A 16,263-nucleotide genomic window follows, 5' to 3' on the forward strand; every position below is an offset into this window, starting at 1 on the left:
CATTTTCACAATCCCTCCCTTCCTGCCCTTCTTTCTGTCCCTGCTTTTCAAAACTTTCGTCAATCAGGAAAACGGTCCAAATTAAGCAATAAGAAAACAGCCAAAGGCATACAGCACTGGACCAACCAGAGCTGCCCACACAGACTGATGAAACCCGGCCCCAGGTGGAGAGATCGCCCTCCTGACCAGGCCGGATCCCCTCTCAGGTCTGTGCCTCCTGAAATATCTAACAAGCTCTGGGCTCTGATACCTATGAAGTTTCCGTCACAAGTTACAGCCCGACTCTAACGAGTTCAAGCACCTGTAAATGAGTGGTCAGCAGGCAGACTTGTGGTGTGAAAGAATCTGGGCCTGGGGATGGTTCCAGAGCAAGCTATCCTTGGGCTCTGCTCTCTCCATGTCGCCTCATTCTCAGGCTTCCTGTGGTGCTGAGATGGCTCTCAGTTGCTCCAGGGCGACAGAGCCTCAGGTTTGAGTCCAGAGACATGGAGCATCTTCAGCCCCCATGTGTGGACTCACTGATCTGACCGACTTGGGCCACGGGCCCTCCTGAACCAATCACTGCAGCTGTGGGCATCGATCTCCTGACCAGCCAGAACCCTCTAGAACACAAGTACAGGGAGGCTCCCCAAAGGGGGACCGGGTACCAGTGACCCTTCAGTGAGCCTTGGTGGACACTAGCTGGGCCCCACAGTCTCAAGTCTCAGGAGGCTGTGAGCCCACCTCGTCATGCTTCTGCGAGGACACACAACCAATGGCCACCCCCCAGAGAAGCGGGAGTCAACCCTCATTTCTCCCCAGTTCTGGGCCACCCTCCCAGGAAGCGTTTTCTCTGCTGCTCCCGGGCTGCGGCCCGACCCAGTGCTGTGAAGGCAGCCTCCGGTTCCAGGCTTCATGCTGCCATGGGCCCTCCCTGCTTCCCAAGGGGGCTCTGGGTGTGTGTCTGTCACCTGCACCCTGTGGTCCCTGGCAGATCTCACCCCTTCTGGGTATGAAAGCTGCTCTTGTCACTGCCTTGGGGGGTCACCAGATCTGCTTGGGTCCTGCTCACTGTTGGTGACGACCAGCAAATCTCTGGCTCCTGTACCCCAGAGGCCCTGTTGATTTTATTTGATTCCCTATGACCCTTACGTTCCTGGGAACATGACACAAGCTGGGGGTGGGGATCACGCAGAGAACTCAAGAGATGGCATCAGGCACTGGTGCTTTCAAAGACACTCCCCTCCCGGCCTTTCCCTCTCAGAGAGCACGATACACTCTCCCCATCCTGAGGGCTGCCAGGGAGGTTGGGGGGCAACTTTTCTCAGGTTGTTTGGGAATCTATGAACTCTGGTCACCTTGCCCACGCTGCCTCTCCCAGGAGGCCCACGGGCCCTTGAGCCAATGGAACACAGCTGCACTGCTCAGACATCTCCACATCTGCAGTCAGGAGGGGACGCGGTCCACACCAGGGCCTTCCTCTACCTTCCCTCCTCCGAGAACACACCCAGTACAAGGACAAGGCCCACAGCCCCCACACTCCATCTTCCAGAGAAAGAATAAAAGCATGAATTTTGGCAAAACCATTTTATTGTTTAAAAAATAAATGTTACATTTGACATACAAAAAGGCATTTTAAAAACAGTTCTGAATGTGTCTCATTCAGAGGCATTCAGATGTCTGAGGCATCTTTGAGTCCAAGATTCCCATAAAAACTAGGGCAGTTTCTCACTGCAGAAAGGCAGGGCACATTCTTGCTGCAGGGCAGGGGGTGGTCTGCATGCCCTCTGTCTCCCCACCGTACGAGGGAACAGACGGTCCCTCTGAGAAAGGAGTTTCCCCATCTCTCCTCTCCTCGCTTGACAGAAGCCCAGTCCTGAGTTCCCAGCAGGGGACAGAGAATGCAGGGACACTATCCAGACTGCAGCACATTCTCACTTCAGGGCTGTCCCCACACTCCCCATCTAGTCTCTTGCTGGCCACAGCCCCTAAGCACTGTACCAACTTGGCCTTCCTGGCTGGATACAAGGCCCTTCACTCAGGCACGGGCAGTAACAGCTCGTGGACCCAGCAGAGGCCCTGCTGTGTCTGTTCTCCCTGGTTCTTCCAAATGACGGGACTGGGAGGAACAGACTGTGCAGGTCACATCTCAGAGAAGTGGATGCAAGCTGGGCCCTTGATTACCGGCTCGTCCAGGGTCCCTTCCTCTTAGAGCTATGGACCTCATGTTTCATACCTGACCCCTCTAGACTTCTGTGGGGGTACCGCTAAGGACTAAAACTGACAAATTCATGTAGTTCTGTTTATTTTCACTATCAAAGCTAACTACTAGCCATTCAAATATATTCCATACAGCTTTCAGCAAATGAAAATGTGTTTATCCCTCCGCATGCCAGATGGACAGAAAAGATGCAGAGAAGAGATGCAAGTCTTAACAAAGGCCATCCTTGGGAATCAAATAAGCAGAAGCATAACTAATTTAGATCTCCACCCTTTCCCGTCTATGGCTCACACACAGACATACACATCCCCAGGGACCTGCTTTGCAAACAAATGCACTCCCAAAATTGGCTGGAGAGGAAGCTTCATCAAAGAGATCATTGTCCCCCAGCTTGCTATAATCTTAGAAATGCCTCCTTGAATCTCTTGCCGTTTCTGTCTTGGGCTGATGACAACATTAGTAAGTTTGCACCTTGCTCAGCAAGGAGCTGAGGAATCCTCAGAGTCTCTCACTCATGCCCCCAGCTTGAGCTGCTGACCGGAGAATGCCTGAAGCGCACGCCCCTGGAGGAGGGTCTGTGGATGCTCCTGGAAGACATCTGTGATCGCACGTCTTCCAAGAACACATGCTGATTTGGGTTCCTGCTCCCTTCACGCTGTGTAGGGAAGGCAGATCTAAAGGGAGACAGCGTTCTGCTCTAGAGCAGAAGGGGCAGAAAGGGCTTTTCATTTCATGGAGACTGCGCGGCATGCAGCAAGGGAAGCAAAGAACATGGCAGCGCCCAACTCAAACCCTCCAAGCGAGCAACGCAAGATGGACATTGGACCACACAGGCTGACACCTGCGGAGACACTTGCCGATCGGTAGGCAGGGCTATTAAAGGAATAAACCCACACTTCCAACCACGATCCTCCAATTACTGCCACTAAAGTGCTCAGGGGCCCCGAGGGCAGGGCGGCACCACCAGAGCCGTCCTTACTGTGACCAGTCCAGATGCCCTCGGATCTATCAGCGGCTGAATGCTGATGAGGCTGGAGGACCTACCCTCTGCCTCATGGAAATGCCCCCTGCACAGTGCAGGCAGCACCTTAGCACGGGCTGCAGCTGCAGGGTCTGCAGTGCCCAGCGGAGCGGCCATGGGGGAGCTGTGGGGAGCAGGTACACTGCAGTAGACACACGTTCCTCAGTTCAGCAAGCGGACAGCTGGGGAGAACGGCGCCTCGTGGGCCTCACGGCCTGTGACGCTGGGAGGCAGCAGCCTCTCAAGGCCCCAGCCCCTCGGGAGTCTGTCTTTTGCAGGGCAGGCAGGTGGGTGCTGATCGTGTTGGCCTGCCACCATGGCCACCTCGCCCTCATGTCACCAGTCTCCAGTGGCATTTCCTGTGACTTGTTCATTCTCTGACGCTGACATGCTGCCAGGCAGCTTCTCTACAAGTGGACCAAGGTCTGCAGGGCCCCATCTGCTTAAGATAAAAATAAAGCTGGGTAAGCTGATGCAGAGGCTGCTTGTGTGAGACTGCATATATCTTTGTAGAAAAAAAATTTTTTCCTAAAAACTAAATTCTAGGAAATCGCCTCTTTTGTGGAAGCTTCTCCTTCCTTTCTCTGCCATAGTCCCCAGCTCTCAGCATGGGCTCTCTGTACAAACAGGAAAAGGAGGGAGCCCCCAGACCAGGGAGACCAAGCCTGTACATTCTGGAAGGGATATTGTGAAATACTAGCCTACTGGCAGAGCTGTGACGATGCTGCTAGCGTGGAGGCCCGTGAGTGGGAATAAAGCACTGTGTGCACAGAAACAAGGAGGAGGGAAGATCAACGAGACGAGACTCCTCTAACTTGTGGTTAGCAGAAAAGGCTGCTCCTAAATCAAAATCAGAATCTAGCTTACAACAACCTGGAAAGTCCCTCCATTCTTTCCCTACAACAAATGGTAACAACGCTCACTCTAGAGATGCTGACGGGATGAGGCCTCCCGGAGGAGGGCCCTTCTGCCTTTTACCAGTGCTCAGACGCTTCTGACTGGAGTCCTCTCCCCACTGGGGGAGGCTGGCCTCCAGATAACTGCCGTGGCTCCGGCACCCCGGGGCTCCCTGGAAGAAGGGGGCGTGCAGGGTGGCTGGGAACATGCGTCTAGAATCCCGAAGAGCTGGGTTCTAAGCCTGGCTTAGAACAACTGGTCTGCTACCATTAGACAACTTGGGTTTCAGTTTCAAAATCATCAGTAAATGAGGATCCCTCTGTCTACCTCAAAGGGTTGTTGAAAGGATGAGACAAGACCAAGTTTACAAAACGTTTAGTATCAACCTGATGCTTATCAACCCCTCCGGGAAGGACACGCCACAGTCACCCCTGCAAGCTCCAGGCTTCTGATTAGTCTCTTCCTCGCCCACTGCTCCCCCTCCCTCATCACGAAGGAAGCTGACTGCCCCATCATGGAGAAGCAGCATCCACGCTGGGACCAGCGCGACCCTCCTGTGCTGGATGAGCCCGGGGGGTGAAGCTGCAGGAATGGAAAGCCCGGGTTCCCGTCCCAATGTGGTCACGAGCGTCCCCTGTGTGAGCTGGGCACATGGGCTCCCCTCCAAGCCTCGGGGTCCTCAGATTACGTAACAAGGCAAAGTTGGAGTACAGCAGCATTCTTCAAACTGTGTATCAACTCAATTTAGCAGACTACAAACAACATTTTTTAAAAACGTGAAAAATAGAAAACAGAGGGTATCTCACATTTTAAGGGTAAGAATTCTTTTACAAAACTTTTGCTTGAGACAGATTTAAGCACAAACGAGAGCACTGACTCATGATATAAAGTGTTTCCTGCTGTGGATCATGATTTTAAAAGTTTAGAAACTGCTAGCCGAGGTGGCCCGGTTCTGAGACTCTCTCCTCCGCAGCAGAGGACATGGGAGGGAAGCAGAGGAAGATCGACGATGTCTCCCAGTGGACTTCCCCAGGTGATTTTAAGGCAGCACGAGATTCTGGAAACTTCATCTTTGGCACTTTTTGCCCCCACCCCTACCCACACACACACTCTCCACACAAGAAGGGCACATTCTGAGGCCAGGCACCCCTCTGAGAACAAGACAGCCAGCTCAGGCCCACAGTGACTCACAATTATTCAGAAACCGTGACATCATGGCCTGCTTGCCCTTTATCCTAGAGTGATACTTGGGCACGGGGTGGGGGGGGGTCCCTTTCTCTCTGGAAGAGTTCCTAAACAACAGATAGGGGGGTGCTGGGGGCCAAGGCCTAGAGAGGCAGAACACGGAAATGCAAGAAATCCAACACAGCAGCCTGCCACAGAGGGGAGTCCTCCGCAGTCAGATGTGGAGACCACAGGGATGGTGCAAGAGCGCCCCCACGTGGCCACACGTGGCCTCCAGACTGCAACCACCTGTGTCCATTGGCGAGCACCGGCCACCAGATGCAGAAAAGGGAAACGCTGACCCCTCGATAGGGAGGAGACCGCCTAGCCCTGGCACTGCGGTCAGCTCTGCCAAGGTTAGCTCTCTTGGTCCAAAGAGAGAGCTCCTGTCTGGGCCGGGTTGTTGGAGGCCAGAAGCAGAATTTTAACAGGAGTGCCTTCATATGGAGAGCCCCTTCTTCAAGGGTTGAAGGTGTGAACAATCAAAGGTAGAGAAATTGATTCGGTGATGCTCCTCTCACCAAGGAGAGTCGTCTGCGTGACGGGGGCCCTCTGCATCCGCCTGACACACAGTGTGACTGTAAGACACGGGGAGCAGTCACACGGAAAAACCCGTCACGCCTTTATAGTCACATCTTGGGGGCACGACTATGGGGGAAGTTGAAATAGAAATTAAATGTGTCTTGAGAACTTGGATTTTATTTTTCAAGAATTTCAGAGACCTCCTTTGAGGGTTTCAGAAAAACAGGTATAAGTGGCCCACGGCTTCTCAGCAGAGCACCCAATCTATTCTGAAAGAGAAGCTGCGCCCTTGTTTTCCCCACGGCGTCAGCAGTGCCCGTGGTGAAGTGGGAGGCGGTAGGCTCGATGTGGTGCAAAGTAGTGTGAGAAGGGCGGGCTGTGGTCTGTCCCCACTTGGCACTGCCAATCAGCCAAGTCCCTGAGAGGGTCGTGGGCAGCCACTGCTGCCTATGAGCTGCAGCTGGCCCGCCAAGGAGGCCCGGCTCCCGTCTGGTCAGATCTGAGCACCTGGAGGGTCTGGATGACATGGCATCTCTCTCCTCGAATGAGTTGTCACCATCAGAGAAAGACATAACTGGATCTTTGCTGGTGAAACAAGAGGGGATACTGAGAGTGGAAACGTCCACCGGAAAGTCCCCTGAGACGTAAAGGACCCTCTTCTGAGTGATCCCTGGAATGGCCTGGTCATCGACGCCCAGCGTGTTTCACAGAGGGAATCGGCTAGAGAAAGGAGCGTGGGCAGGGTCAGGGGCCCGCTCTGAGGAAGCCGGGGAATAATGCCTCCTCACTGCAGAGAAGTTCAGCTCCGGAGAAAGCGAGCTCCAAACAGTCGCAAGATCCCTGAACTGTCTTAACAGCCTAGTATTTGTTGCTGCGTTACTGTCATCACCCTTCATCTGCCTATAAATGGACAGGTTGAAGGATAGTGAAGAAACAGAGATAGGAGGGGAAGACCTCCTCCACCGTTGGGACTGAGCAGAAAGGAGCCTGGAGACACGGAGCAGGTGGAGGCAGCCACGTGGAGGACAGGACAGCAGGCTGAACGTCAGGGGCTCGGGAAGGGGACAGACAGAGGAAGGAGGGGCTCGACCAGCTCGAGGCTCCGGATGGCTCCGGCACCCTGCTCTGCACAGGGCCCTGCGTGTGCCCTTCTCTCTACCGTCCATGCTCTTCTCCTTAGGAGCCAGTTCAAGGGTCTCCACCTCAAGGAAACCTCCCGAGTGATGGCAGCCCACTGCCTTCCTTCTGAAGTTGGAAGCCTCGTGCCGTCCGACTCTGTGCCAGGTGATGTCAGTGTGTAACTGCTGCAAGCCTTTTCTGAAGGTGGATATGTCTCTCCTGACTTGAATTTGAAGCTTCTCAAGAGCAGAGATGCCAATTCTCCCTTGTTCTGTGTCTACTCCCCACACCTAGACAGGGACTGTCACAGGGGTTGGGATGAGGCCTTGTCTTCCCTCTCTGCGAGCCTGAACCTGAGGCAGCAGATTCCAGAGAGCCAGGGCTTTTGAGCAGGGGGCAGGACTAGGAGGGGAGGGGGAGGACAGGTGAAAGGCAGCCCAGGGTGAGAAAAGGGTGAAAGTGCCGTCATCCCAGAAATGCCTCGTAGTCCATGTACCACACCAGCTGGCCAGAAGCAGGCAGGACGCCTGAGATGGGCCACTTCTTGGGCTCATAGCCCACACGGCTCACTAGTGTGGTGATCTCCCGCTTCATCCTGCCCATGACCAGGACCGCCACCTTCCTGGCACGGTTGATGAGGGGCAGACTGAGGCTCATGCGATCGTACGGCCTGAAGGGGCTCTTGGTCAGCACGACCAGCTGCTCGCCGTCCAGGCCAGTGGGCGACTGTGGGAAGAGGGAGGCCGTGTGCCCGTCGGGACCCATGCCCAGCAGCACCAGGTCGAAGCTGCTGTTGGTCACCAGGGCTGAAATCTCCTCGGCATAGATCTGGGCACCCTGGTCCTCCTCAGCACAGAGCCGCTGGTGCAGATGCACGGGCATGGGGTGGATGTTGTAGTAGGGGACCCTGACGTGCTGCAGCAGGTGAGCCTGCAGGCCCTGGAAGTTTGACTCAGGATCCCAGAGCGGGACGCAGCGCTCGTCTACCAGCCACAGGTGCGTGTGGGCCCAGGGGAAGCCATAGTGCCCCATGGCCAGCTGCTGGAACAGGTCTATGGGGCTTGAGCCACCTGAGAGCGCCAGGTGGAACTTGCCAAAGCGCCGCACTGCCTGCACGGCTGTGGCCTCAATGTCATTGGCCAGCTTAGCGATCAGCTCCTCGGGCCAGGCTGAGATGAGCGGGCTCTCTCGGTACTTGGCCCTGAGAACCTGGAAGTCACTGGGCTTTGGCACAGAACCTGGCCCTGGCACCAGCTGCTCCAGCTGCTGCTGGGAAAAAGATAATTGGTTGCCACTGAACTCAAAATCCAACAGGTGTCCATTCTCAGCTCCTCCTGGGTAGATGCGTGGGACCTCGTGGACCAGGCTGTCCAGCAAGGGAGTCCAGAAGACCCAGGAGGCCAGCAAGTTCTCTGTGGTGATGAAAGAACCCTTTCGGCGGTGGAAGATATGAGATATGAGGATGGAGTAGGCGTCCTGCTCCCTCACGGGGCTGTAGACATAGTAATCGGACAGAGGGCGGCCAAAAAGGCGGAGCCCGGGCTGGCCCTCCACTTCCTTCCAGCTCTTGGAGGGTAGGGAGGGCCTGAACAGGTTCCGGCTGACCAGCACGGCAGGGCTGCCCAGCTCGCCGTGTCCGATGTAGAAGATGATCTGGCGAGGCAGGCACTGGCTCTGGTCTGTGACCCAGTGCTTCTCACTCTGGGCACAATACGCCCGGTTCTTGAACAAGATCCGAACGTAGCCCACTCTCTCATCCAAGGCTTTGCCGGACATCAGGATGAAAGGGACGCCCTCCCAGCGAAGGTTGTCCATGTGAGCGAGGATGCCTGAGGCGACAGGGGACAGTGGAGGTGATGCTCCAGCACAGAGAACCCGGGAGAGAACCCAGGACTTGCTGCCAGCCAGCCCTTCTCCTCTCCAAGCCCCACTCCAGGCCCCCACTGCCTCTGGAGGACCCCTTGCCTTGCTACACTCACCCCCACCTATCACCCCTCCTGTGACCTTCTCCTCCCAGTCAATGCTCCAGAAGCAGCCTCTGGGGCCACCTCAGACTCCACCTCCCTTGAGGCACCTCTTAGAGTCACAGTTCCCCAAGCAAAGGAAAACTGGGCCGAGAGTGTCCAGCCTGGAGACTCTAAGAGAAGTCTTACGGTGGGGCGAGGGGAGTGGTCCTACAGAGAAAGGCACTTCCCTACTGTTTGTAGAGCGTTCAGGACATGCCCAAGCAAGGTCAGGTTCGGGGAGGTGAGGAGGGGGGCGAGCTCTCGGCTGCAGGCCCGCGGGTGGCGGTGTGCAGGTAAGGAGGCCTGGGGGGCCCAGGGGTGAGAGCCAGACACTGAGCACACTCCTCACTAAGTCCCAAGCCTGGTCTTCCCGTGGACATCTCTGCACGACCTCGGGCAAGTTCCTGCAGTTCCAAGAGCCTCTCGTTTCCTCGCCTTCAAATGGGGAGAACAGTCACACCTGCCTCATGGGCCTGTGCGGGTCAGGATCCAGGGAGACAACGTGTACCAAGTGCCTGGACACAGTTAGTGCCTGATAAACGGCCGCAGCTTTGGGGGTGGTTATTACCTGCAGTCTCAGGGAGCAGCCCTCTCCCGGAAAGCTCTGAGCCTAGGGAACTGTGCGGAGGATGGCTCTGGTGGGCGTCTGCCCGACCAGCAGGGTACTTGCCCCCTGGAGGTACCCTGGCTGTGGCCAGGCAGGTTTGAAGCCTCAATGGGGGGCTGTATGTAAGCTCCAGGAGGGTGGGAACCAGGTCTGAGCCCAGCTCAGAAAGCCCTGGAAGTATCTGTGGATGTGGAATAAACTGCGACCGCCACTGGGGTGTCCTTCACCCAGAGGAAGCCAGCAGGTGACCTGCGCTTTAAGCTGGTGGAAGGCCAGAGAGGCAGGGCAATTTCTCCCTTGCCACTGAGCACTCTTGTGAAAATCCCACCTCAGGTCCCTTCCAATCCAAACCAAAGGGTGTGTGAGTTTGGAAAGCAGCTGCTGGACAGGGGGCAGCCCCGCAGCTGGGGCCCGGCTCCAGAGCCCACCTGCGAAGGTTGGCGTCAGGCTATGGAAGCTGTCTGGCTTCTGCAGCTCTCTGCGCACCTGCTCGCTGTAAGCTTGGTACTGGCCCAAGACAGCGCTGCCCTTCTGCAGGCCCCGCAGGGCTTGGAAGGCCTGAAGCTTGTGCTGCAGCACAGCCTCCCAGCTGCTGACGTTGTGGGGCAGCTCCATGGCCACGAGGGTGAGGATCTCCGTCAGGTGGTTCTGGAGGACGTCGCGAATGACGCCGTACTTCTCGTAGAAGCTAGTGCGACCTGAGTGAGAAGAGAGGGAGGGAGAGGTTGTGAAGAATTGGCAACATGTCCCACTTCCCCGATGGACACCAAGACTCCCACCCTGCACCTCTGGTCCTGGCATCTCATTCCCCAGTCCAGAGAGCCTATAAAAACAGTTTACGCCACAGCAAACCTCAACAAGAAAAGGAAAGAGTGTGTCTTTGAGACACCTGCCTTCAATGAGAACCATTCCAAGAGAAAGTGTCAAACTCCTTGGGCCTCTCCAGGAATCTGTGTGGGGAAGGTCCCAGTCCCAGCAAAGGCCAGACTGCATTTACAGATATTCAGCTGGACTCTGGCCCTGCCCCTCCCTGGGACTCGGCCAGCAGGTGTGATGCTGCAGGGACTGCAGCATCGTGGTGAGGGTCTGGCTCTGGGGTCTGACTGCCACTTACTAGTGTGTGACCCTGGGTGTTACCTGACCTCTGAGTCTCTGTTTCTGCATCCTGCCCTTAAATGGAGCTAACAAGTGCACACATGGGCAACACAACGTGCAGGTGCCGAGGAGTCAGACAGGTCCTCGCCCTCAGGGAAGATGGGAGGGAGAAAACAGTCAGTCAATACAGAAACTATAGACAGAGACTGAGACAGCGGGTAATGGGAAGGCCCTTCTGAGATCTGAGGAGTCAGCCCTGCAAACACCCGGGGAGAGAGCACTGCGGATGGAGGGACCTTCAGTGCAGAAGCCCTGAGGCAGGAAAGAGCTGGGCTGCTAGGGTCTAGATGAAGGTGAGAGGAGGGAGGAGACGGGAGGGCAGGACTCCTGGCACCAGGTGAGGAGGAGGGAGGAGACGGGAGGGCAGGACTCCTGGCACCAGGTGAGGAGGAGGGAGGAGACGGGAGGGCAGGACTCCTGGCACCAGGTGAGCAGGAGGGAGGAGACGGGAGGGCAGGACTCCTGGCACCAGGTGAGGACGCCGGACTTGTTTCTAAGTTCAGGGGAAGCCACTGGAGGGTCTGAAGCAGGAAAAGACAAGATTGGATGCACATTCAGAACAGATCCCCGGCCCGCCATGGGGAGAACAGCTGAGGAAGCAAGGAGGCCAAAGAGGAGACTCTACAGTCGCACAAGGAGAGACGGTGGGGCCTGGACCAAGGGGCAGTAAAGGAGCCGGAGGGAATGGACGATTCATTCTGGAGTCAGAACTGACCATACCTGCTGACGGACGGGGGTAAGCAAGAACAAAAAGCACAACCAAAGATAACTCCTTGAATTGGGGCCTAAGCAAAGGACAGGCAGTGGTGGCATTTACCGAGATCGGGAGACTGCGACAGGAACCGTTGGATGGAGGGGGAACCAGGAGTTCCACTTTAGGTGTGTTTAATCTTAAGACATCCAGGTGGAGACGTCAGGCTGGCAGGTGGACAGCGTTATGTGATGGTAAAAGAGAATAACGTACAGAACACAGTCACAGAACGTGGCGATGACAGCACGATGCCACTGCCGCCTGGCACGGGGCTGAGACGTTCCACGTGCCCTCCTATTCACATGCACAGGAACCTAGTCACATGCTGTACGGGAACCAAGATTATCCCCGCTCACACTCACAGGTCCTGCACGGCGGCCACCATGATTATCCGCCCTACACAGGAGGGGAGAGTCAGAGGCCGACGGCTAGTACCTTCAGGGTCAAGAGCTGGTTCACCACACACACACTCTACTCCCTCCTCCAGAGCTGAGTGTGAGCTCTGATCATCAGTGACTTGAAAACACACAACTCAACAGTCTTAAAGCTTGGGTTCAAATGTACAACACCGCACACGATGGGGTTCATATTCTGCTGACTTGCCAACACCCGGGCCAGTTCACAGCCTTACGTACACAGGAAGCCTGAGGTCAGGACAAGAGGAGCAATCACCCCTCCAAGGCTTTACGTGCATTATCTACAACACGGGATCGGTTCTCACTCAGCCAATTCCTCCCCGTCCTTCAGGTCTCAGTTTCCAGGAGATTTTACTGACCTCTCGGCCTCCCCTCCCGGGGGCCCCGTCTTCTGCAAGCCCACCTGACTAACTCAGTGCCCGTTATCTCTCTCCCCTGCTACACCTGAAGCTCCATCAGAAGGGAAGCCACACTTGTCTGCTCGCTGCTGCATGCCCAGCACCTGATGCAGCGCCAGGCACGCCGCGGAACCCTGAACCGCAGAGAAGACACACACGCACGCACCGTCACGGATCAATCTCCAACACACACTGTCGAGAAAAACAAACATGGTGGCTTTGATGAAATAAAAATTAACTTTAGAAATAGTATATAAAATGGCCAGAATAAACAAAACTTCGATAAATGAAAAATACAACTGGGAATTAGCAAGTCAATGGATGGGTTTTATGGATTAGAAACAGTTGAAAAGAGTCAGTTATCAGAAGACAAATCTAAAGAGATTATCCTGCAAGTAGGATAAAGGGACAAAAAGACGGCCCCCCTCCCCCCCTCCCCCCCCCGCGACACACGCAGTAATGAGTCCTCTTCAAAATTAAACGACAGGTTGTTCAAGGAATCGACGGCCACAGAAACACTAAGGAAAAGCAGTGGAGTAACCGGCCCAAAACCTGGAGCAGCGAAGGAGAGGAGACAGGACAGAACTTGGGGAGGGACACAAGGAGACAGCACGGCTCTTCTTCAAGAACGGGTTGGTAGGTACACTGGTATCTGTTATATCATAGTTCTGTAGATTTTACATGTATTTTGTAAGAATTCTTTTTTATCTAGTCAACATTTAATTCAAACAAACAGAAACAAGCGGCTCCTCGTTCAGCCATGCTTGGCCCAGCATAATCCTTTACAGCGGCCACGCTGGGTCCTCAGCCCCAGTCCTGAGCCACCTGCCCTGACTGGGCTGCAGTGCTCACTCCGGCCAGCTGGACGGCGAGCAGGACCCAGGCCGTGACTGGCGGAACCCCCTGCCCTGAATTCAGCCCAACATGCCACGCCTGATGGTGGCACTAGGGTTGTGGGGCAAGAATGAAGCTGGGGCCTGCTCGCAGGAAGGTACCCTTGTCCTCAGTGGAACAAGTCTGACTCTTTTGTTCTCAACCAGAGCTCGAGGGTGCAGCTCCAGCCAGGGATGCTAAACCCTGAAAGCGCAGGACAGCCCAGCCCAACTGTGCAGCCAAAATGCCAAAAGTGCCCCCATTGAGAAAACAATGGCTTAGCTCCCCTAGCCCCACAGGGTTCTGGTCTTCAAAGTTCTTAAAATACTGTTGAGAAGACATCAAGAAAAAGATAACAATAACAATGTATGTATATCAGTCCATTTACTCCTCACAATAACGATATACAAGGAAGTCCTACTGTTACCCCATTTTAAAATATAAGGAAACTGAGGTTCAGAGAAGTTAGGTAACTTGCCAAAGGTCACACAGCTGGTAAAGGGGTAAAAATGAGTTTCTAACCCAAGCAGTTGGCCTCAGAGCCTACAATTCTTACCACCAAAACACTTCCCTTTTAACTTCTTACAACTCCCATTTAAACAACCCTAAAACTGAACACTAAACTCGGGTGTGTGCAGAGCTGAGTGGCATAAGCATCAGCGGCTTTCAGAAGTGGTGCATAATAATGGAAGAAGCAAGCTGAGCCAGGCTTTAGGAGGAGGAATCTAGGTCAAAGGTCAGGGACCCCAAGGCCTAGTGGGCCAGAAGTGGGAGGAGGATGGGCAGGGCTTGAGTCCCTCAGTAAGTTTAAACGCTATGGCACCTGTAGTCTGTAGTCAGGTGTGGCCTCGTAGGCGTGTGGGCCCAGAGTAACTAACTCTTCCAATTTTTTAGGAGAACATAAAAATTTGGATCATTAAGTATAATCTCACGATTTTTAAATGTATACAAATAATTCAGATTTCAGAAAATGTTGTGTGTCTCAAAGAAATATCCGTGTGGGCTGACTCTGCCCCTGGGCCACATCCTAGTTGGGATGAACAGCATAAGCCAGAGGGCAGAGGCCCCAACACACAGCTCAGATGACAATGGTAAACCTGGCCTGGCAGGAGCAGCCAGCGTGCGATTCCAAACAGCAGAAACGGACGGCAGATGCAGAGGGCCTTGGAAACTGAGGCGCTGTTAAAAGTTCCTGACCTCAACCAGTTAAACAGAGTTACCGTATGATCCAGCAATGCCACTCCTAGGCACATACCCAAGAGAAATGAAAACCTACGCCCACAGAAAAACTTGACATGAATGTGCATAGCAGCATTATTCACAATAATCAAAAAGTAGAAACAGCCCGAATGACCATCAACTGATGATAAATAAACATCCACACAAGAGAAGATTACTCAGCAGTAAAAGGAGACGAAGTATCAACACATGCTTTGACATGGATAAAGTTTGAAAACATTATGCTAAGTGAGACAAGCCAAACACACAAGGCCATATGTCGTACGATGCCCTTTACATAAAATGTTCAGAACAGGCAAATCCACAGACAGAAAGTAGATTAGCGGTTGCAGAGGTCTGTGGGGAATGCGGATGAGGATGGCAGCTAAGGGGTACAGGGCTTCTTCTGGGGATGATGAAAATGTCCTAAAATTGATCGTGGTGATGAATGCACAACTCGGTGAATATACTAAAGTCCATTGAATTGTATGCTTTGAATTGTGTGATATGTGAATTATGTCTCAAGAAAACGGTTTTTTAAAAAAGTGTTAGAGCAGGGAAGTGGAACCATGAAAGAGGCGCTGGGGGAAGATTAAGCTGTCTACAATCTGCAAGAGGAACTGACAGAGAGGGGACGGGTGGTAATGAGATCAACGAGGCAGCATTTGCTGCAATCAAAGGAAGTGACAGAGAAAGCACAGAGCTTACTCAGCGGATGAGTGAACAATGCGTGGTGACTGGCTGGATTCTTCAAAGGCAGTTCAGAGTCGGGATCTGGAGGGTGGTCTCAGGAGCCAGGCTGCGTGGGTTCAAGTACCCACTCTGCCACTTGTCAGCCCCCTGACCCCGGGTGAGTGGCTCTATCTCACATACGAAGGAGGAACAGTCACGGCCCCTCCCTGGTGGGGCTGCTGCGAGGATCAGTGAGTTAACACACACACGGGGCTTGGAACACTGCCTAGCTGAGGAAGCACTGATAAATATTGGCCAGTAGTTTTATTACTACAGGGGCTGCAAAAGCGGGGGCTACCAGTCAGGCAACTCAGAAAAGAGTCACCATCTGGAAACAAAGAAGTTAGAAAAAGCAGTTGGTAGTTCATGAAAAAAATGCAATGATGGCTTAAGTTCTAAATCAGCTGTCTGAAGTGGTGATGTGACATCCAGCGAAAATATCTAAAAGGAGCTGGAGGTATAAGATTAGGGCTTGGAAAGACAGTGACTGCTGGAGATGTACTGGATTTCATCAAGTTGAAAATGCCAACGATGGTGAAAACATCATTATTTTATAACCACTAAGAAAGAAACGGCTGCCAATTCAACTATGTCACCCTACCAATGGTAAACCCAACTTCGGAGACATTCAAATATGAAGAAAATGTCTGTCTTAGAACCAATGAATTACAGTAGGTTTAAGAGTATAAAGAGGCTAGTTAAAGCTTTGAGAACAGATGAATTTTTGATGGCGAGAACGCAGCGGAGTCCTTAAAAGCCCTGCTGTCTGCTTACTATTCATTAGTTCAGCAAATCCCTAAGTGGCCCTGCTCCTATTTTTATCCTCTCTCAATCTGTGGGGAGGATGCTTTTCACAGGTTTACTAGCCGCTGTGTAAAGAGAGCTTCCTTTATTCCTCAATTTCAGGCTTCAGGGGGTGCTCCCTGTCCAGCACAGCCCACGGACTGTGGACTTTGAGCCTTTCCTGGTGAGCTCTGTCTTCACAGAGTTAACATGCAGTGACCAGGCCTGGCACCTGGGGAAGAGGTCGTGTGCCTAACCATAAGGACAGGAAGCTGGGGGCCAGGCCTCCTGATGACACCCAAAAACTTGATTTTTTCTGGTTACCACCACTTATTGCGGAC

At 53.7% G+C, this 16,263-nt stretch overlaps 1 protein-coding gene across 1 annotated transcript in view; it reads right to left on the bottom strand.

Moving 5' to 3' along the window:
- Positions 1–1,551: 1,551 nt before the first annotated feature.
- H6PD (hexose-6-phosphate dehydrogenase/glucose 1-dehydrogenase) overlaps positions 1,552–16,263 on the bottom strand; it is a 32,513-nt gene continuing 17,801 nt past the window's right edge. Inside the window, exons 4-5 of the mRNA XM_070610908.1 lie at positions 10,025–10,294; positions 1,552–8,812 (exon numbers count right to left, since the gene is read on the bottom strand). Of these exons, the coding sequence (XP_070467009.1) occupies positions 7,449–8,812; positions 10,025–10,294 (1,634 nt within the window). The 3' untranslated portion in view covers positions 1,552–7,448. The remainder of the gene's footprint in view (positions 8,813–10,024; positions 10,295–16,263) is intronic.

The sequence above is a fragment of the Equus przewalskii genome, chromosome 2 (assembly GCF_037783145.1).
Source record: "Equus przewalskii isolate Varuska chromosome 2, EquPr2, whole genome shotgun sequence".
Classification (NCBI taxonomy): domain Eukaryota; kingdom Metazoa; phylum Chordata; class Mammalia; order Perissodactyla; family Equidae; genus Equus; species Equus przewalskii.